The 20,819-nt window shown below is 44.9% G+C and overlaps 4 protein-coding genes across 4 annotated transcripts; 3 read left to right on the top strand and 1 right to left on the bottom strand.

Moving 5' to 3' along the window:
- Positions 1–91: 91 nt before the first annotated feature.
- On the bottom strand, positions 92–2,880 carry LOC104726743 (putative Rho GTPase-activating protein At5g61530). The gene is made up of 10 exons (XM_010445672.3): positions 2,639–2,880; positions 2,254–2,347; positions 1,907–2,169; positions 1,745–1,807; positions 1,650–1,668; positions 1,364–1,462; positions 1,195–1,272; positions 866–1,110; positions 565–721; positions 92–483 (listed from the first exon to the last, which is right to left on the bottom strand). Exons 2-10 carry the CDS (start codon positions 2,312–2,314, stop codon positions 338–340), a joined length of 1,131 nt encoding a protein of 376 aa, XP_010443974.1. The 5' UTR covers positions 2,315–2,347; positions 2,639–2,880; the 3' UTR covers positions 92–337.
- A 1,405-nt stretch (positions 2,881–4,285) lies between these two features.
- Positions 4,286–18,714, top strand: LOC104726740 (sugar transport protein 3-like). Its single transcript, XM_010445670.3, has 3 exons — positions 4,286–4,636; positions 16,979–17,310; positions 17,405–18,714. The coding sequence occupies exons 1-3, from the start codon at positions 4,501–4,503 to the stop codon at positions 18,470–18,472; spliced, it is 1,536 nt and encodes a 511-aa protein (XP_010443972.2). The 5' UTR covers positions 4,286–4,500; the 3' UTR covers positions 18,473–18,714.
- On the top strand, positions 4,926–7,872 carry LOC147935570 (uncharacterized). The gene has a single exon (XM_087472592.1). It carries the CDS (start codon positions 6,153–6,155, stop codon positions 7,866–7,868), a length of 1,716 nt encoding a protein of 571 aa, XP_087328718.1. The 5' UTR covers positions 4,926–6,152; the 3' UTR covers positions 7,869–7,872.
- Positions 18,697–20,803, top strand: LOC104726739 (uncharacterized). The gene is made up of 5 exons (XM_010445669.3): positions 18,697–19,023; positions 19,391–19,532; positions 19,619–19,845; positions 20,018–20,275; positions 20,365–20,803. The coding sequence occupies exons 1-5, from the start codon at positions 18,697–18,699 to the stop codon at positions 20,668–20,670; spliced, it is 1,260 nt and encodes a 419-aa protein (XP_010443971.2). The 3' UTR covers positions 20,671–20,803.
- The last annotated feature ends 16 nt before the right edge of the window (positions 20,804–20,819 follow it).

Genomic DNA, 20,819 nt, shown 5'->3' with positions numbered 1-20,819 from the left:
CAGCGGTTTAGCTAATTGGAGCTTAAGCGTCAAACTTTCAGCCAAGTCCGGTGGTTGCTTTCTATGATAAGGAAACAATCCGAATTCTTGATTTCTTATAAGAAAAACTTATCTTTTCAAATCATCAGTTTCTAAAGTCTAAAACTTGTTACAGAATAGCCAATGTGAAACGAAAGCTTATTTACTGAAATCACTAGTCAATCAATCATCAGCCAGATCAAAATGCATATGTTCTTGTAACGGTTATCTTCTTCTGGTTCAGTTCGAAAATTGTGGAATCATGAAAGGAACTGGCGACTTGAGAGAAAGACTGGTTTATTAAACCCTTTTTTTGTTTTCACCTCCATATAGTCTCGTCTGCATCCGTGAAAATCGCATTGTGATGTTCAATTAGGCACTGCACAACCTCGACAGCCCCAAAATCAACTTGAACGATATCATCTAGAGAGATTGATGAAGATGCATCTAGACCTTCTCCTTCGTCTGTCAACAACCATGAAATATATCAATGACCATAATAGAACTTTAATTCAAATGATAAACGTATAAGAATTTTGTGTTTACCTGAGAGCAAGTCCCATGGAGTAGCAGTTTCAAAGTCGTTACTTTTCTTAGGACTCCTCGACGGGCGTCTCCAGTATTCCCGATACGATTCAGGCCAGTTGTCTTCCCGCCACATGATCACAGGAGCCATCTCCATAGCTAGGCTGTGCGAATCCATCTGACAAAATGCAAACAAATGATTTCTCAATATTTAGATTACGTATTTGATTCCTGAATATTGGAAGATTTTGAGGATCTAGAATCAGATATTAGTGTTAATTTATTACTATTTTATATGACTATAGATAATAGAAATTCTTACCTTGTTAAGTAGTGATTTCTGGCTTACACGAAGCAATAGCGCTGTTATGAACTCCAATGTATTATAGTTCGCATTGGAAAGCTTTTGGAGGGACTTTCTCATTCTGTGTACGCTTGACCTTGCATCTTTGATTTCATTATAAAGCTCAAAAGTAGTTAGTGGTGTCGGAAGGCTAGCCAGATAGTACTTCATGAGTGCAGCGACATCAACTGGATTCACACCCTCAGGTATTGACGCTCTAGGATCTGCCAAACAAGTGATTAAACTAAATTACAATTTCTCCCTGAGCCATGAGTGTCGAAAAGAAAAGTTGTTGGAATGTTGGTTACCTTGATTGTACGTAGAAACCAATTGATGAATCAACTTTTTGTCTCCTTCGGCTTTGAACAAGCTCGGTGAATTAAGTCCTGAAAAATATACCACATTGATAAATTGATGTGAGAAGGTATGATGAGCTATAATAAAAGCCTTAGGCGTGATTGGTCAAAACGTTATTACCTGTTAGTATGAGATAATCTGCGCATTTAGTCAGTATAAATGGAATAGGCCTGCTTGACTCCTGCCGCTGGACAGTGTTTTCAATCGCAACACCAAACACTGAGCGCAAAAAAAAAAAAAATCATATAGTGTTACCCTATTTTCCAACAAGCCGAGTGAATCTTAATCAGTAATAGCTATCTCAAGAAAAAGGATAAATCGGAGACCATAGACCATAAAATTTCCGATTAACCAAGGTTCATAAACCGTTTAATCTCATAAATCGCAATGGTCAGCATTATCTTACCATCTGAGCTGGCAACTCCCTGCAGATTATAAAGAACAGATATTAGAGAACAAACTCAGATCAACAGCATACAATCACATTTCAGACTCAAATACCTTCTGCCACCTTTCTATATCCGTCAAAATGGTCTTGCTCTTTTGCGCAGTCTTTTTGGCCGCCTAAAGAGAAAACAAAGATCAGAGAATTAAGCTGTTAGAAGTTAGAAAATAAAACTAAAAATACATTCTTGTTGTCAGAGTAAATTTGAGAAGCTATACCTCTTCCACTTTAATCTTTCCAACAGAAACCTTTTCCTTAGTCTCAGTTATACCCTTCCTGACCAAAGTCCCGGTTGTGGCAGCAGCTGTTATGAGGTGTTCTTGCACGGCATGTCTAGTTGCAGGCTGCTGAAGAATAGCCCACCGGCTTTTAAACAACGTCCCAACTCTTTCAGCAACATCAGTAACATTCACTTTCGCATCCTTAGCGACTTCCCCCACAAAACTACCAGCTGATTGCCTGGCTTCCCTAAGCTTCGTTCCTAATTCAGTAAAAACCATAGTAAGCTTTCCCATCACAAACACACACACACACACAAAAAGAAAGAGGTTAGTAACAATCAAACCTGATGAAGAAAAGAATCCACTAGTCTTCTCTTGCCATTGTTGTGAGATTAGAGAAGGCATTTTTTCCAATACCAAAAAAACCTTCTTTTGGTTCTGAAAAAGTAAAACAACTCATAAGCGTTATCATCATCCGTGTAATCAAATTCATAATTGATCTAAAAATCGTAGACTCCATTTCATCTTTCTACTATAGAAGACTAAAAAAACCGTAAAACCTCAGATTTAATAACGAATTCAACGTCAACGATGAAATGAGTTTCTTCATTAAGGGAAGTCTATTAACTGCAAAAGGGGATAACTTTATAGGAGGAACATAAACCCTAATTTTATATTATCAAATCAATCAAAAGAACAAACTGAACAAAAGCAAACCGATCAGCAAACCTTTGGAAAAACCCCAGAAAAATCGAGATATCTGATGAATTGAATCGAACTAAAAAACCCCAATTCCTCGATACGATCAACGACGACGAAGACGAGAGAGAGTCAGCGATACGATGAAGAAAAAAAAGGGAATTGATCGCACTCCAGGAGAACAAAAGAAGGAGGTTCCACCTTTTTTAATTTCCCCCTGGAGAGCAAAGAAAATATAAAATAAAAAAGCCGTCTTTGAATTTTGAAAGTCTTCCTTTCAAGTTTCCTTTTTTCTATTTTTCTTCGTCACAGGCTGGTGACGGTAACAAATGTGTTGTAGGTGCCACGTGTATCTAGTTTTCTCTTACATTGTTCTTGAAATTATTTACTTCTCCTTTATCTTCTTTTATCATCTCAATTGTGACTTAACCTTTCTAATTTGACACTCTATCTTAGGCCTGGGCATTCGGATATCGGATCGGATTCGGTTCGGATATTTCAGATTTCAGATTTTTTGGATATTGGCTATAACATTCATTAGGATATTTAAAAAATTCGGATCGGTTTCGGTTTGGACAATTCAAATTTCGAATCGGTTCATATATATTGTTGATAACCAAAATTAAACCAAATTTATTGGATAAAGTTTTACTCGGATACTTTTTAATACGATTGTCTCCAAAAACTATACTAACCGAGTATGTAAAAAAATAGAAATGAAACAAATAACAAGTTTAAAGTTCAAACTAACATAAAATTATATTAATACATAAAAGTGTGACGTACTAATATCCAAAGTGAGATATAAGACCGTGTCAATAATAAAAAATAAAAACCAAAGTAAACAATAACATAGATATAGGAGTATATCTACGATTCGTGCATATTGTATATAGTTAGGTGTGTATATCTATATCTACGATACATGTATATCGTATATAGTTACGTATATATCTATCTTTATAAAATTGTTTCTTATATTATCAGTTATATTCGGATATCTATTGGATATCGGTTCGGATCAGATTTAATCCGATATTCAAAAGTAATGAAAACAAAAACCGATCGGTTATTTCCTCAATATCGGTTCGGTTTTTATCCGATTTTTTCGGTTCGGATTCGGTTCGGATTTTTGGATTCGGATTTTTGGATTCGGATTTTATGCCCAGACCTACTCTATCCCCTTAATCTTTTTTTTTTATGGCTATCTAGTCCTAGTGAAATACAAATTAGATCTTCGGACTAAAAGATTTTTTTTTATATAAAGTAGTTCCATTTATGCCATAAATTAGTTTTTGATAAAATTTTATTTTTGAAGTTATGTTACATGATTGATATTTGATAGTAATGAATCGATCAACTTGATTCCACATACCCATGAAAATGATGGTTTTTTTTTCTACATAGTCAAATTTCAAAGCACACAATATCAATTACTATTAAGGAATTAAACAATCAAAGTTTGCAACTTGGTACTTGGTAGGTCCAATCTCATCGTAAGAGCTTTATCATCCAATCGTTGAAAAAAAAAAGAAAACATTAACCATCTCTTTCTTTCTTCCATGTGTTTTTTCTCTTCAAATAAAACCAAAAAATAAATAAATTATGAAGGTAGACAAAGAAGAAAAATATGAAAAATAAATAAATTATGAAGGTATAAATATAAAAGTCTTTCTTCACATGTCTTTTGTTGTCCACTTTCGATATCTCTCATCAGCCAAAACAAAAACAAACAAAAGTTTCCACACTTCAATTATATGGTCCAACCAACAAGTTTCTCTACCTTGAAAACTCAAACTTAGATAATTACATACTAAAAACTAAAATCTAAAAATTCGCATACCCAATTTGAATATTATTTGTGTTGTGTTTTAGTGTCTCTCTATGTGAACATGGGAGAAGAAGAAGCGAGAAAAGAAGCCATGGCTAAATCAGAATCTGGCGGGAAGATAACTTATTTTGTGGTGGCTTCATGTGTCATGGCCGCCATGGGAGGTGTTATTTTCGGCTATGACCTTGGAGTTTCAGGTTTGCATTCGTATCAACACTTCCAGATTTCGATTGCTTCAACTCAAATATTGTGTTTATTTTTGCGTTTACAAGAAAAAACACATATATATATATATGTATATATATATATTTGAATGTTGGATATGGGCTACCCCAATATGTCACTCGGCCCAACAAAATTCATTAATCATAATCTCGGCCCGACAAGATTGGGAGCAAGTCCACTAATTCCCGCAAAAGGGTAATCTCGGGAATTCACGACGAAAACCCTAGACGTCCATAGGTCAACAGTCTCCTATAAAAGGAGAAAGCATTTATTGGGATGATCATCCTGACCCGCGGACAATACCTACAGAGCAATACTTTGCATCGAAAACTGCTATTGTCTTTCATATAATTCGTTCTTGTTTTAAGTTCGTCACTTTAAGCTTGCTAGTTCGCTTGTGAACTAACAAGCTCGACCCCGACTTGTTTTAAGTGACGATCTCACGTTTTCCCCGATTAATAAAAGAACTTGCTTGCTCTTTCTCACAAAATCTTTATTTGTTTAAGTTGTGCAATCCCCGGTACAAACAATTGGCACCCACCGTGGGGCAAGAGTAAAGCGTTTCTTTTGACGAATCAAAACCGACGATCCTCACTTCTTCGAAGTCTCAAGAGTCATGACGAACCCCAGCGAAAACTTCAACGAAACAACGGAGCAGCCAACGGGGTATCGATGGGGGCGACCAAGAACACGAACTGTCCCCCCGCCGAGCTCCCTGCCGAACTCCCTGCCAAGCCCAACCGAAGGCTCCTTGCCGAGCCCAGTCGAAGGCTCACTGCCGAGCACAATCTCTCCGTCGGCGCCTGACGCGCCCTCCGAGCCTCCCATAGCTGCACACGCCGAAGCCGGACCTGCCGCAGACCAGCTGGTTACCAACACCGCTGCTCTCCTCACCGCCGCTCTCACAAACGCTACCACTCTCCCCAGCGCCACTCTCCCCTTACGTGTACAAAGAAACAGAGTCGACGATATGATGCAGGTCATTCTCGGTCGTCTTGATGGCCAGGAAATACGAACAAACGAACAGCTCGAGGCCATCGCAGCCGCACAAGAGGCCTCGCAGAACCAAATCAGCAAGCTCCAACGAAGGAGGGACGAGCGCCGAAACGACAGCAGTCCTGCCGGCGAGAACGAGAATCCTATCCCAGCACAGCCATCTGTGGAGGACCGATACGACAGCCACAGACGCCGCCCGACGTCCATTATCGTAGGATCCATTGATCGGCACAGTAAAGAGGAGCCAAATAGATCGAGTGCTCATTTCAACTTCGATCCCAAGGATAAAACCATACGACTCCTAGAGGCTTGGTCCACGAACTCTCTTCCAGAGTCCATCGAGCCACGAGCTCTGCTCCCAACCTCGATCGAGTGCTCGAAGAAGTCCAGCGCTCACCGTTTACGACACGAATCTCCCGCATTCAAGTCCGTTACGTAAACAAGTTTAAGTTCACCCCGTACAACGGATTAGACGATGCGAAGCCATTTTTAATGTCAATGAGTTTTGCAATCAGCCGAGCTCATTTCAGTGACGAAGAGTACGAAGTTGGCTGCTGCCAGCTATTCGTTGAGAATTTAGCCCATGAGGCTCTAGGGTGGTTCTCCCGGCTCCCGCCAAACTCGATAGGGAGCTATCACGAACTTACCACCGCTTTTCTCCAACATCACTCTATATTCATGATTCGAGGTGCGTCGAACGCCGATCTCTGGAACATGTTCCAGCGAAACGACGAATCTCTCCGAGACTTCATGGAGAGGTTTAAAAGAATCGTCTCGAAGCTCTCGATTGCCGACGACACGGCAATATCAGCTCTCCGAAATGCTCTCGCTCACGGCTCCCGATTTAGGGAGGACATAATAATACACGAGCCTGTGACTCTGGATGACGCACTACATCGTGCTAACAGATATATAGAGTTAGACGAAGAGAAGGCATCGAGGACAAACCGTCCAGAACCCCCGGCCCCCAAATCGTCAAAAAGAAAAGAGAAGGCACAAGACGAGCATCACGAGCCTCGTCAACACTTTGACAAAGAATACGCTGATAAGTTGGACAAAGGAAAAAAAGTCCAAACGTTTGCAGTTAGTAATCAAGATCCCAAGGCATCTTCATCAAGGCCCTGGAATAACAAATGGGTCCGAGACCCATCAGGAAAGGGTGGCAACGAATATTGCGAGTACCATAAGCGAGCAGGACACTCAACAGAAGAGTGTCGCACCCTCCAACAAATATTGCTCGACAAATTTAAAGAGGGCCAAATTGACGTCGATCTCGAGCGACGACAAATAGCTGTTCACAGGGATAACCATTTTTTCAATCCTGAGAACGAAAACCCAAGCAAGCAATATAACACCGCCCCCGCGCCACAACCGAGACCCGAAACCTTACCACCGCCCCCACCATCAACCCATAAAAGGAATCCCGAGCGAACTGAGGATGCGAACGCTCCGGCTCCATGCCGAAGAATAAACATGATCATGGGTGGTCTGGCGACCTGCCGCGACTCGGTCCATTCTATCAAAGCTTATCGACGGGGACTAGAGGTCAAGCGAGGATGGTTAGCTCAAAGCACGCCACCTACTACGAACTCCGATCCAATCGTGTTCACAGAGGCCGACGCATCGGGTCTAACTAGGCCTCACAATGACCCACTGGTGGTCGAGATGGAGATCGGCGGAAGCATGGTTACCAAAATCTTGATCGACACAGGTATTTCGGTAAACGTCATTTTCAAAGACGTGCTCATTCAAATGGAAATCGACCTGCGGACCACCGAGCACGATGTTCAACCTGTCACTGGTTTCGACGGTGACACGATGATGACGGAAGGCACGATCATGCTACCAGTTTATGTGGGTGGGACGATGCATTGCATCAACTTTGCTATCGTCGACAAGCCGATCGTATACAACGTCATCCTCGACACTCCTTGGCTGCATAAGATGAAGGCCATGGCGTCAACTTACCACCAATGCGTAAAGTTCCCAACTCCTAGAGGAATATTTACACTACAAGGGGACCCGCTGGTAGCAAGAACCTGCTTCATCATTGAGCGACAACAACGCCACGCCCGGACATTCACCGTTTCGGACTCAGCCGAGCGGCCAAGTAAACATCGACTCTTCCGATGCAACTCGATGCGTGGGAATGGGGGCCGACCTACCACAACCAATCAAGGACGAGCTCGTAAAGTTCCTGTGCCATAACGCAACAACCTTTGCATGGAACATGAGCAGTATGACCGGCATCGACCCAAACATAACCTGTCACGAGCTCAATGTGGACTTGACATTCAAGCCGATCAAACAAAGGCGACGAAAGCTCGATCTAGAGCGTACCGCCGCAGTTAACGAGGAAGTCAAGAAATTGCTCGAGACTGGATCCATCCGTGAGGTTAAGTATCCCGACTGGCTGAGCAATCCAGTAGTGGTAAAGAAAAAGAACGGCAAGTGGCGGGTGTGCGTCGATTTTACCGATCTCAACAAGGCGTGTCCAAAGGATAGCTTCCCCCTACCGCGAATCGACCAACTAGTCGAGGCAACCGCGGGGAACGAACTTTTGTCGTTCATGGATGCGTACTCAGGATACAACCAGATTATGATGCACAAGAATGATCAGAAGAAAACGACCTTCATCACCGATCAGGGAACTTACTGTTACAAGGTTATGTCATTTGGCCTAAAAAACGCTGGTGTAACCTATCAGCGTCTCGTTAACTGCATGTTTGGCGAGCAGCTCGGACAAACCATGGAAATTTACATCGATGATATGCTGGTCAAGTCAACCCGGGCCGTTGATCACGTCTTGCATCTTGCTCAGTGTTTTGAAGTGCTAAACCGATACAATATGAAGTTGAACCCAGCCAAGTGCTCGTTCGGCGTGACTTCTGGAGAATTCTTAGGATACCTCGTCACGAAGAGAGGTATCGAAGCTAATCCGAAACAAATTTCGGCGTTTACCAACCTCCCATCTGCACGCAACACCCGAGAAGTTCAACACCTCACCGGGCGGATCGCTGCTCTGAACAGATTTATTTCACGATCTACCGATAAGTGTCTACCTTTCTACCAGTTGCTTCATAGCAACAAGAAGTTCGAATGGGATGATAAGTGTGAGTCTGCTTTTCAAGAACTCAAGCACTACCTAGCTACTCCCCCTGTCCTAGCAAAGCCCGATCAGGGCGAAACTCTATATCTGTACATCGCTGTCTCCGGCTCGGCGGTCAGTGGCGTACTACTCAAGGAGGACAGAGGAGAACAACACCCAATCTTCTCTGTGAGTAAAAGCTTAGATGGAGCCGAGCTCCGATATCCCACGTTAGAAAAACTCGCTTACGCTGTAGTTATTTCGGCCGTATTTTCAATCCCACACTGTTGAAGTATTCTCCACAGCCCCAGTCAATCGGGCCGCCTGGCGAAATGGGCAGTGGAACTCAGCGAGTACGACATCGAATATAAAAACTGCACTTGTGCAAAGTCTCAGGTGCTCACTGATTTCTGGATCGAACTCCCTCCCGAGCTAGAATTCGGTTGTCCGCGAGAGGAGAAGTGGACACTGCACGTTGACGGCGCATCCTCTCGACACGGCTCTGGGATCGACATTCACCTCATTTCACCAACGGGTGAAGTACTCGAGCAATCGTTCCGACTCTCCTTTCCCGCTTCGAACAACGAGGCCGAGTACGAAGCCCTAATCGCCGGAATGCGATTGGCAAGTGGAATTTGGGTGAAAAAGATACAAGTCTTCTGTGACTCATAGCTGGTAACTCACCAGTTTAACGGCGACTACGAGGCGAAGAACGACCGCATGGATGCCTACATCCGAGTCGTCCAATACCTGTCCAACAATTTTGAGACATTCGAGCTGAACAAAATTCCCCGAAGTGACAACGCACCGGCCGACGCTCTGGCCGTCCTCGCATCACCCTCCGATCCCGACCTCCGCCGAGTCATCTCAGTCGAGAGCATCGATCGACCAAGCATCAATCTCCTCGCACACGTCGAGCCCAATATCCAAGATAAGAAAAAGAAAAAACAGATTATCGAACATGAGACTTTCAGCGATCAAGTCTCGAAAAAGCAAAGAACAGAGAACAGCACCCCCATACTCACGCTATTTGTCGTTGAACCATCAGCAAATGTACCACCTGTTGAGTTCTCTGCCGAGCAAGGATCCGCGACTATCAAAGAAGGACGAATTTCGTCGTCTCAGGAACAATCGTCACCATCTCACAAACAAGTTTCATCGTCACCATCTCACGAACGAGTTTCATCGTCACCATCTCAAGAACAAGTGTCATCATCGCACGCCCAACCCAATCCCGAACTTCACGAGCGACCACACGATTGGCAAGAAGAAATTCGTTGTTTTATCGCAGACGGTATCGTCCCTTCGGACAAGTGGGAGGCCCGGCGCCTTCGGACTCGCTGCGCGCATTACACACTTCTCGATGGCAACATCTTCCGTTGGACAGCATCTGGTGCACTTTTAATTTGCGTCGGTCCCGAAGAAATCAATGATGTAATAAGAGAGGTTCACGAAGGTTCCGGCGGTAATCACTCCGGAGGTCGCGCGCACGCACAACGCATACGCAATAATGGTCATTATTGGCCAACCATGAACGACGACTGCGAGAAATTCGTCGATAGATGCGAGAAATGCCAGCGCCACGCTCCAATCATCCATGCGCCAACCGAACTGTTGAGAACGACCTCTCCACCATATCCCTTTATGAGATGGGCAATGGATATCGTTGGACCTCTCCCTGCGTCCCGTCAGAAGAAATACATTCTCATTATGACGGATTATTTCACCAAATGGGTTGAAGCCGAAGCCTACGCAAAAATCGAAACAAACGAAGTCCAAAAATTTGTGTGGAAAAACATCATTTGCAGGCACGGAATTCCGTATGAGATTGTCACCGACAATGGCGCGCAGTTCACTTCGCTCCAATTCGAAGGTTTTTGCGCGAAGTGGAGAATCCGTTTGAGCAAGTCGACCCCCCGCTATCCACAAGGCAACGGACAAGCCGAGGCGACCACTAAGAAACGACTAAAGAAACGACTCGAAGATAAAAGGTCTCTGGGCCGACGAGTTCGATGGCGTTCTATGGTCACACCGAACTTCCCCGCGCCGATCAACAGGAAGGACACCGTTCTCCCTTGCGCATGGAATGGAAGCCCTTGCACCAGAGCAAATTGGCTTACCTACATTACGACGCTCAATGCTCGTTCACGATCCTACTCTCAATACTAAGATGATGCTCGATACCCTCGACACTCTCGAAGAAGAACTCGACAAGGCACTTCTTCGAATTCAGAATTATCAACAGCAAGCCGCTAAAGTCTTCGAGAACACTGTCGAGCTCAACGCAGGAAAAATGGGCGCTCATTGAGAGGGCCCTTACCTGATTTCCAAGGTCGTCACTCCCGGCGTCTACCAGCTGCTCGCCATGGACGGCACACCAATTTCTCGCTCATGGAAATTCCGGCAACCTTAAACGTTATTACCATTAGAACGACCGCACTACCGAGCTATCAAAAAAAAAAACAAAAAAAAAAAAAAGAAAGAAACGCTCGTACTACCGAGCTCTCCCTTTGTAATATGAATTACGAATGGCTTGATCCCTTTCTAAGGGTACGTAGGCAGCCCGTCACAAGGCACAGCTAACCCATCAAAACACACGAGCTCTCTCGAACGAGTCCGTCTTTGCAAGATGTCCAGCTCTTACATCGACCCTCTGGCCAAGGGAACGATTTAAAACGCGTTCCTCATGGATTCAGCGGTGAAATAATCTGCATAAATAAGCCAACCCAGATCGCATTCAGCTAGCAGGCGGTTAAGTTTGTATAAGCCAAGTTCTTACTTGCACTCTCTTGCCGACCTCGTGGCACACACAGGGTAAGCCGGACACCAGAGCCGCACCTAAAAGGTACGACGAGCTCATCTTGACTACCACCTTAAACATTTGGTATTCGATACACGTAATAGGATAAGCCAGGAGACGTCTTGCACCGTAAAGTACAACTCGATACCAAAGATAGAAAAAACACAAAAACATTCTTATTCCATAATCCAAAAGAACACAAGGACAAGACAACGAAAGCCAAATACGAAAGGCCACATTCGGCACAAAAAAAAAAAAAAAACTAACAGAACAAATCCCAGATCGGCATCAGAGGGTTTATGAAACTCAAGCTCGCCGATCTTCACGTGCCAGAACTGGCACTCCCTCCGCATACTTTCCAGCGTGTCCATCGGAACATTCGCACCCCTAGCAACCATCTCCTCGAGATACGAGCGAATCCCCTCAGCACGGTTGCTTTCAATGAAGAAATGGTCCGTACACTCTAACTGGATAATGTAATGACGCAATATGTCAACCCGAGTCCGGCATGCGTCAAGCTCGGGCCGACCTTCGAAGGGCCTGCTCCCAATAGGCTCGAGATCGCCCGCTTTAAGGACGGGAATCTCCACCTCAGCCAATGACGCCTCACGACGAGTGCGCTCCTCTAACAAACGATCCCATCTCAATTTCGGGACCAAAAATCCCTCGTCGATCATAGTTTCAAGATATCCGATAATTCCGTCAACACGATGAAACCAGAATGACGCTCGAACTTTCGACGCGTAGCGAGAATGTAAGCTCTCAACCTCTGGATCCGAGCGCGATAAAACTCCATCTCGGAACGAACTACGTCATCGGACCTCACAGAGAGCCGCTCTCGCGCCCTCCTCAGCCATGCCGACCTCGTTGTCACAGGAATATGACCGATCTCAACTACTCTAAAATCAAAAGGAGAGGTTTATCTTAAAAACAAGAAAGGAGGATGATGAGAAATGAGCAAATAATACAATTTTCGAGGCGAAGCAATCAATACCACAATTCTCGAAAAACACATCCATAGAATGATGAACACATATCATAAAATCAGAAGACAACACATAAAGCAGGTCCAGTCATAATGCAAAGGTTCAAAAAGAAAATACACCGCCTAATAGGCTCAACATCCGCTACAAAACGGGAATAGGTTCTAATAGCACAACAAGACAAAAGCAATTCACTGCTCGGCAGCAACCTGAGCGTCCGAGGCCGCAGGTGCCCCTGCCGTGACGACCTCCTCTCCTACGATCACGGGAACATCCGCCGCCTGAAGATTCGTAGGAACGATCGCAGTCTCTGGAAGAGCCTCGAGGTCGCTGTCCAAAACGTCGGCGATGTCGAAACCAAGGACCTTGTCCTCCCACATCTCGCATTAGCCTCCAAACCGAGCAAAGTCGTTGATGGAATGACCGTACCACCCTTCACCAGCTCCTGAAGACAATTATAGGTGCCGCTCACTTGGCTCAAAGTCAGAAGAGACTCTTGCGCCGCTCTGTTGTCAATAATATGCTTCCTCATCCTCTCAATACGAGACCTGTAGCCAGCAATCTCGACATCGACGCCATGCCGCTCCGCTTGCAGCTGCTGCAACTGCGCCTTCTGAAATGCGTGATCGACCTCGAACTGCTTGAGACGAGAGCGGGAAGCGTCAAGAGAAGCCTTGAGATCGCCACCTGCTTCCTAAAACCGGCAGTTTGCTTTGAAAGAACGGCAGAAACCCCCCGCTCTTTTTCAAGATCCTTACGAAGCTCCTCAGCTGATCTCCTCGATGGTTCAGAAGTACGAGAATCAGCAAGTTGCTTCTCCAGCTCGGCAATGCGACGCTCGTACGAGACGACCATGCGATTCACACCACCACCATCCTGAAATGCAAGAAATAAAGAATCAAGATAATAATTGGGAAAATGCAATCAAGAACATAAAGAGAAATGCCAACCTGGAAGTGTTTCCGAGCCCACGACCGATACAGCTCGGGGTCATGAAGAGAACCCACAGAGGGAAGCGGGCCGAAAGAGCCGCGAACCTTGCTAGCGAGCTCACCACAAGCAGCAGCGTTGTTGATGAATAACTCATCCTTCGTCTTGTAAGAAAAGGAGAATGAATCATCAATCTCAGTGGTGTCGCGCGGTATGCCATCCCTCCTAGATCTCTTGGACGATTCGGGCTCGGGAATAATCACCTCACCATGAGAAGCTCTCTTTCTCGATGGAGTAGGACGCCCAGAGTCAGCGACAACGATCGCTAGAACAACAGCAGGAACTTTGGCAGCTCTTTTGTCGGCACGGGTAGCGGACACCTCCGCCGGCTGACGGGTCGACGACCTCAGCGTCGCCAGCGCGCGAAGAAGACCCAGCATCAACGGCCTTCTTGAACTGATCGGCGTATCGAGGAAGACAAGTGTTAACCTTTCCCATCCTTAAGCGCGGTAGACCTAAAAAGGAAAACAGAAGTGTGACGACCCAATAACCACCAAGGAGAGCAACAATCGGTACAACAGAATAAGCAGGAAACTCACGAGATCTCTGAGTAATCGAAGGCCAATGGAGCGCCCCTAGTGTTCGGATCTGTCTGAGATTATCGAAAAAACCTGGAGGATGAGCGCGCAAACGGACGACAGGCTCTGCAAACACCAACAAAAACAAAGAAAGGGTCAGAAACCAGTCAAATGGCAATCAAACAAATATGAGTGAGAAACTATAAAGCTACCGGGAAACATATTCCACTTAGTAGCACAAAACACATCGAGATCATCAAACGAAATCTCGTCCCGCTTGACAAAGAAAAAATAGCGTTGCCAACGACGAATCTTTTTCCCAGCCCCGACGATTATCTGATGACCCGATTTAGCACTGGTGTAGAAGTATCCCGGACTACCTCTAACTTTTGTGAACTTGGTCGCTTCCTCTAGAAAATGCACGTCAACCTCTATACCACAGTTGGTACCAAGTATCGCCAAACCGACCGCATTACGGATACCTCCCACAGAAAGCTGAGAAATGGCAATCCTACGCCTCGCACAATAACGTATCAAAAATTCCGGCAAAGGGAACCAAAGACCGCATTCAGTAAAGTAATGCTCAAAAAGCGCAATGAAACATGTCGGAGGCGTCCAAGGACGTTAATGAGATTCAGGAATCCAGAAAACCAATCCCTCGGGCATCCTACACCACCGCGCCATCTCAGCAATAGTATCCGATGTGCACAACGAAGGACCATGATCGGCCGGACCGGCTGAAAGATTGGCACCAATCGACGCAGCACTAAGCCCCAAAACAGCCAAACATGGACTAGTATCCCTGGCCAGGACAACATCCATAGGACTCCCACCAGAACCACTGTCGCTATCTTCGCTGAACTCGAGAATATCAGCGAAATTGTAGTCGTTGGCCAACCCATCAAGATCTCCACACTCTGCTCCAATGTCGACACCAACGTCATCGAAAACGTCTTTATAAGCTCCATATTCTTTGGAGAAAGCGCGTTGGATTCCCGCAAGGGTCTTACCACGCGCGTGCGTTGGAACTCGGAAGCTCGTCGAAGGACGACCATCCTTTCTGCAAGACATGCCGACCTCGCGACCTCCCATCATAAGATCAGGATCGCCATCATCAGAATCGGCATCGTTCTCTCGACAACCATTACCAAAACCATCAAGTCGACCTCCGGGGGCCCTTATGCCGACCTCGGCTCCGCCTAAACGAAACCGTTTTTGCCAACCGCCGAGTCTCGGGTCGCCAGATCGATCTCCACCCACCAAATCTACGTTCGTGCCGATCTCACTCACATTTCTCCGCCGATCTCCCCTCTCGATCTCGTCTTCTCGCCGATCTACCTCACTTGAACCAGAGCCGACCTCAACACGACTAGAACCAATATTGTCGATCTCACCATCGGCATCTCTATGCAAACCTCTCGATGCCAACCGAGACCAGCCGACCTCAACTCGGCTATCCGATTTCCGATAGCTCAACTCTCTTCGCCGATCTCCACTGCCGAGCTCAAAACCAACCGGCCGATCTCCCGATTCAATTGCTCCACCGATCTCACGATGACCAACTGCACTCTCAATCCCACGACCAACAATTTCGGAGTCGGCAAATTTTCGGTCGAGTTGCTCACCAAGCTCGCTGCCGAGCTCGACACGACCACTCGTCCCTCCGAGCCCGTCACCTCCGAGCTCAACATCTCTACTCGGCCCATCTCGATTTCCCCCAATCTCAAAACCCAACTCCTTCCGCCGATCTCCTTTTCCGTCATTGGAACAAATCAAAATCGTGCCGACCTTGCTAGACTCGCGACCGATAGATCCCGACACCCAATCATGCGATCCGCCGAGCTCATCCTCAACCGGCCGACCTGGGCGATTCGCAGCAAGCCCTAGACAATCGCCAACGGCAGACCCTTGCCGATCTGAGTAACCCGGCGGAATTGAGCCAACCATCGGCGACCTCAATCGCGGCGGCATTAAGCCGATCTCTTGCTCGGCGGCGGCAGCTAGGGTTCTAGATGCACAACCCAACTAAAGAGAGAAAACCAGAGAGAGAAAGAAGCAAAAAAAATAAAAGTAAAAGACTAGAGAGAGAAATTACCTTCTTTATGAAGTGGAGGAAGTGAAGAAAAAGGAGAAGAGGAAGAGCAAATAAATAAGTAAATAAAACGGAAATTTTACTGCAATATCCGTCACCTCGATATGCGATCTGCCCTCTTTCGGGAAATTCATCGAATACCGCTCAGAGTAAAGACCGCTGGATATCCACTGTATCTCTCGAAGAACGAGTCTGGTGACTACAAAAGAACCGCTGTAGCAATTTTGTTCCATAGAAGCGACCCGAGACAATATGCGCCGAGCAGGCATATTACGGACAATTTAAGTACGCCCGCCGATCGCAGAAGGACTGCCACTCTCCGGACTAAGGGGGGACTATTGTTGGATATGGGCTACGCCCAATATGCCATTCGGCCCAACAAGATTCATTAATCATAATCTCGGCCCGACAAGATTGGGAGCAAGTCCACTAATTCCCGCGAAAGGACAATCTCGGGAATTCACGACGAAAACCCTAGACGTCCCTAGGTCAACAGGCCCCTATAAAAGGAGAAAGCATTTATTGGGATGATCATCCTGACCCGCGGACAATACCTACAGAGCAATACTTTGCATCGAAAACTGCTATTGTCTTTCGTATAATTCGTTCTTGTTTTCAGTTCGTCACTTTAAGCTTGCTAGTTCGCTTGTGAACTAACAAGCTCTACCCCGACTTGTTTTAAGTGACGATCCCACAAAATCTTTATTTGTTTAAGTTGTGCAATCCCGAGTACAAACATTCAAGCAGAAAACAATTCACTTCAAAATAAAAATATTTATGCAAATTGCAATATAAAACGTCAAACGCAAACACTAAATCTAAACATTTTGTAACGATCCATGTATAGGTGGAGTGATGTCAATGGGGCCATTTCTGAAAAAATTCTTCCCAAAAGTGTATAAGCTCCAAGAAGAAGATAGAACAAGGAGAAGCAATAACCACTATTGTCTTTTCAATAGCCAACTTCTTACGTCTTTCACATCTTCTCTCTACGTTTCCGGTTTCGTCGCTACTCTACTAGCTTCGTCGGTCACTCGTTCTTGGGGCCGCAAGCCCTCTATATTTCTTGGCGGCTTGGCCTTTCTCGCCGGCTCTGCTCTCGGCGGCTCTGCTCAGAATGTTGCTATGCTCATTATTGCACGTCTCTTGCTCGGTGTTGGAGTTGGATTCGCAAACCAGGTGACAAAAGACATATTGGTTCTAAGTTTAAGAAACAAGAGTTACAGGGGTTTAATGTTTCACAATCTAATCTTGTTTGTGTTTTTTTTAACAGTCGGTTCCTCTGTATCTCTCGGAGATGGCGCCGGCGAAATACAGAGGAGCAATCAGTAATGGTTTCCAGCTCTGTATCGGAATTGGATTCTTAACCGCAAATCTAATCAACTACGAAACCCAAAAGATCAAACACGGCTATGGTTGGAGAATCTCTTTAGCCACAGCTGCAATACCGGCTTCAGTCCTCACGCTTGGCTCACTCTTTCTCCCTGAGACACCGAATAGTATCATCCAGACCACGGGAGATGTGCGAAAGGCTGAGCTCATGCTCTGCCGTGTCCGTGGAACACAGAATGTTCAAGACGAGCTTACTGATCTCATCGAAGCTAGTTCTGATTCAGTTACAGATTCAAACGCATTTGTTATATTGCTTCAGAAAAAATATAGGCCTGAGTTAGTGATGGCTTTAGCGATACCTTTCTTTCAACAAGTTACGGGAATCAACGTTGTTGCTTTCTACGCACCTGTTTTGTTTAGAACCGTTGGGTTCGGAGAGAGTGGTTCGTTGATGTCAACACTCGTGACCGGAATCGTGGGCACAGCTTCGACGTTCTTGTCGATGCTCGTTGTGGACAGAATCGGTAGAAAGACTCTGTTTTTGATAGGAGGGTTACAGATGCTTGTGGCACAAGTTACCATCGGTGTGATCATTATGGTGGCTGAGGGTCACAACAACGGGGTGATAGGGGAAGAGTACGGCTACACAGTTGTGGTTTTGGTATGTGTTTACGTGGCGGGGTTTGGTTGGTCGTGGGGGCCATTAGGGTGGCTTGTACCGAGCGAGATTTTCCCGTTGGAGATAAGATCGCAAAGTGTGACTGTGGCAGTGAGTTTTGTGTTTACTTTTGCGGTGGCTCAAAGCGTACCACCGATGTTGTGTAAGTTTCGAGCTGGGATTTTCTTCTTTTATGGAGGGTGGGTGGTTGTGATGACGGTGGCGGTGCAGCTCTTTTTGCCGGAGACTAAGAATGTTCCGATTGAAAAGGTGGCTGGACTCTGGGACAAGCATTGGTTTTGGAGGAGAATGACGAAGAAACGTGATATTCAAGAAACCACCATACTTTAGGTCTTCTTGAGCTTAAAATCTCTCTCAGTCTTATATGGTGAAATTGTATATTTTTATACTTAATAGTAACATTTTTCACATTCAGTGATGGAGTAAGGAATTTTAAGAGGGAGAATAGTATTGTTTTTTGCTAGGGGAATTCCCATATCCAATTTAAGGTGTGTTTTGTAATGTAGTAAAACTAATGGGGAATAATGTAATATATTGAAAGTTAAAGGACAAAGATGGGAAAAGCAAATAAAGTTGCTAGGGGCAGAGAAGAAGAAAGAGGGGGCCATAAGAAAATGGCAGCATTGACTCTTCATCACTCTTGTCTTGAAGCGTCTGGACACCTGTCACGTCGTCTATATCACTCAAAATTCTCGAGCATTCCACGAAATCTTCTCAAAGATCTCAGCTTTCGTCAAACCCCTGCCGATTTCTCGAGTTTTTTGTTGTCTGAACGCAGCACTGCGTTTGCTGTACGAGCTCTGAGTACAGTCGCGGTGGAAGAGTCACCGGAGAAGAAGATGGTAAAAGGTATTAGGGTTTACGAGCATGGCGGTCCTGAGGTGAGTAAATATTCGATTTTGAAGTTCCGGGTCGGATTTGGATCACTGAGATCATATTAGATTGCGATTGTGTGTGTCTCTATATGCTTCTGTGAATCGAATTTAATTGATTCGAGATTCACTATAACCTCTAGTAAAAGATAATCGCATCGGAAAGATCCTAATTTTTTTTGGTGAAACACAATCAAAGTCCTTTTAGCTTTTAGCAATTGGTATTTGAGCTAGGGTCGATATTTGATGTGTATTTGAGTTTATGTAGACTCTGCTGATTATGCTATCTTTGATTTGGAAATTGGTGATCGTTTCTTGCATTCTGCTTGGTCTTTGTTCTCAGTATTTCATTGAGGTTTTGTTTCTTTAATGGAAGGTTCTGAAATGGGAAGATGTGGAAGTAGGGGAACCAAAGGAGGGTGAGATACGTGTGAAGAACAAGGCGATCGGGCTTAACTTCATTGATGTTTACTTCAGGAAAGGTGTTTACAAGCCAGCTTCAATGCCCTTCACACCAGGTAATGTACATTACTAGAACCTAATGAGAGAAAGGAATAGCAATTTTTCTTCTTTTTCTGAACTAATGTGTCATTGCTTATCATAGGTATGGAGGCTGTTGGAGAGGTGGTAGCTGTTGGCTCGGGATTGACTGGGAGAATGATTGGTGATCTCGTTGCTTACGCTGGAAATCCAATGGGTGCGTATGCTGAGGAACAAATCCTTCCAGCGGATAAAGTGGTTCCTGTTCCTTCATCTATTGATCCTATCGTTGCAGCTTCAATCATGCTCAAGGGTATGACTGCACAGTTTCTCCTTCGCCGTTGCTTCAAGGTTAGTTTTCATCTTACCTGTTTCTGTGAAAAGTTAGAAATTTTGGTGTGAAGTTATAGGCAGAAGAAGACCAAAAGCTGGATTTGTGTATTTTTGCCTGTTGAACAGAATTGAGTTTTATTATATATAAATTCTTGCCTGTTGACTCGAGTCCCTATTTGTATTTGGAAAGGTCGAGAGTGGGCACACAATCCTTGTCCATGCTGCTGCTGGTGGAGTTGGGTCTCTGTTGTGTCAATGGGCAAATGCACTTGGAGCCACTGTCATTGGAACTGTCTCAACTAATGAAAAAGCTGCTCAAGCCAAAGAAGATGGATGCCACCATGTTATTATGTACAAAAACGAGGATTTTGTTTCCCGGGTCAACGACATTACATCTGGTAAAGGAGTCAATGTTGTTTATGACTCTGTGGGAAAAGACACTTTTAAGGTAATGCCAGAGAGCCATACTGTTTATGTTGTTCCATATTTGGTTTCTTTTCGGATTTCTCATTGTGAATTTTTTTTATAAATTTCCAGGGATCACTAGCATGTTTAAAGAGCAGGGGATACATGGTGAGCTTTGGACAATCATCAGGATCTCCAGATCCGATTCCATTATCTGATCTTGCTCCAAAGTCGCTCTTCTTGACAAGACCTTCCATGATGCAATACAATGAAACTCGGGACGAGCTCTTGGAATGTGCGGGAGAGGTTTTCGCCAACGTTCAATCCGGCATCTTAAAGGCTCGTGTGAATCACAAGTACCCGCTGTCTCGAGTCGCTGACGCTCACGCAGATCTTGAGAATAGGTTAACCTCTGGCTCCGTTGTGCTCTTGCCGTGAAAACAAACTTAACGCAAAGATGTTAGTAAACTATCTTTTCAATAAGGGCAATGTGATTCCTTTGTAATGAAAAAAAATCTCAATTGTACTTTCTTGGACCTCTCAATGAAACAAATAAATTAATGGGGCAAAACGTAAATTTAACGGAA

This window comes from Camelina sativa, chromosome 11 (assembly GCF_030686135.1).
Source record: "Camelina sativa cultivar CO46 ecotype springtype chromosome 11, ASM3068613v1".
Taxonomy (NCBI): domain Eukaryota; kingdom Viridiplantae; phylum Streptophyta; class Magnoliopsida; order Brassicales; family Brassicaceae; genus Camelina; species Camelina sativa.
The sequence above is the reverse complement of the archived record's forward strand: the minus strand, read 5'-3'. Positions and strand labels throughout refer to the sequence as shown.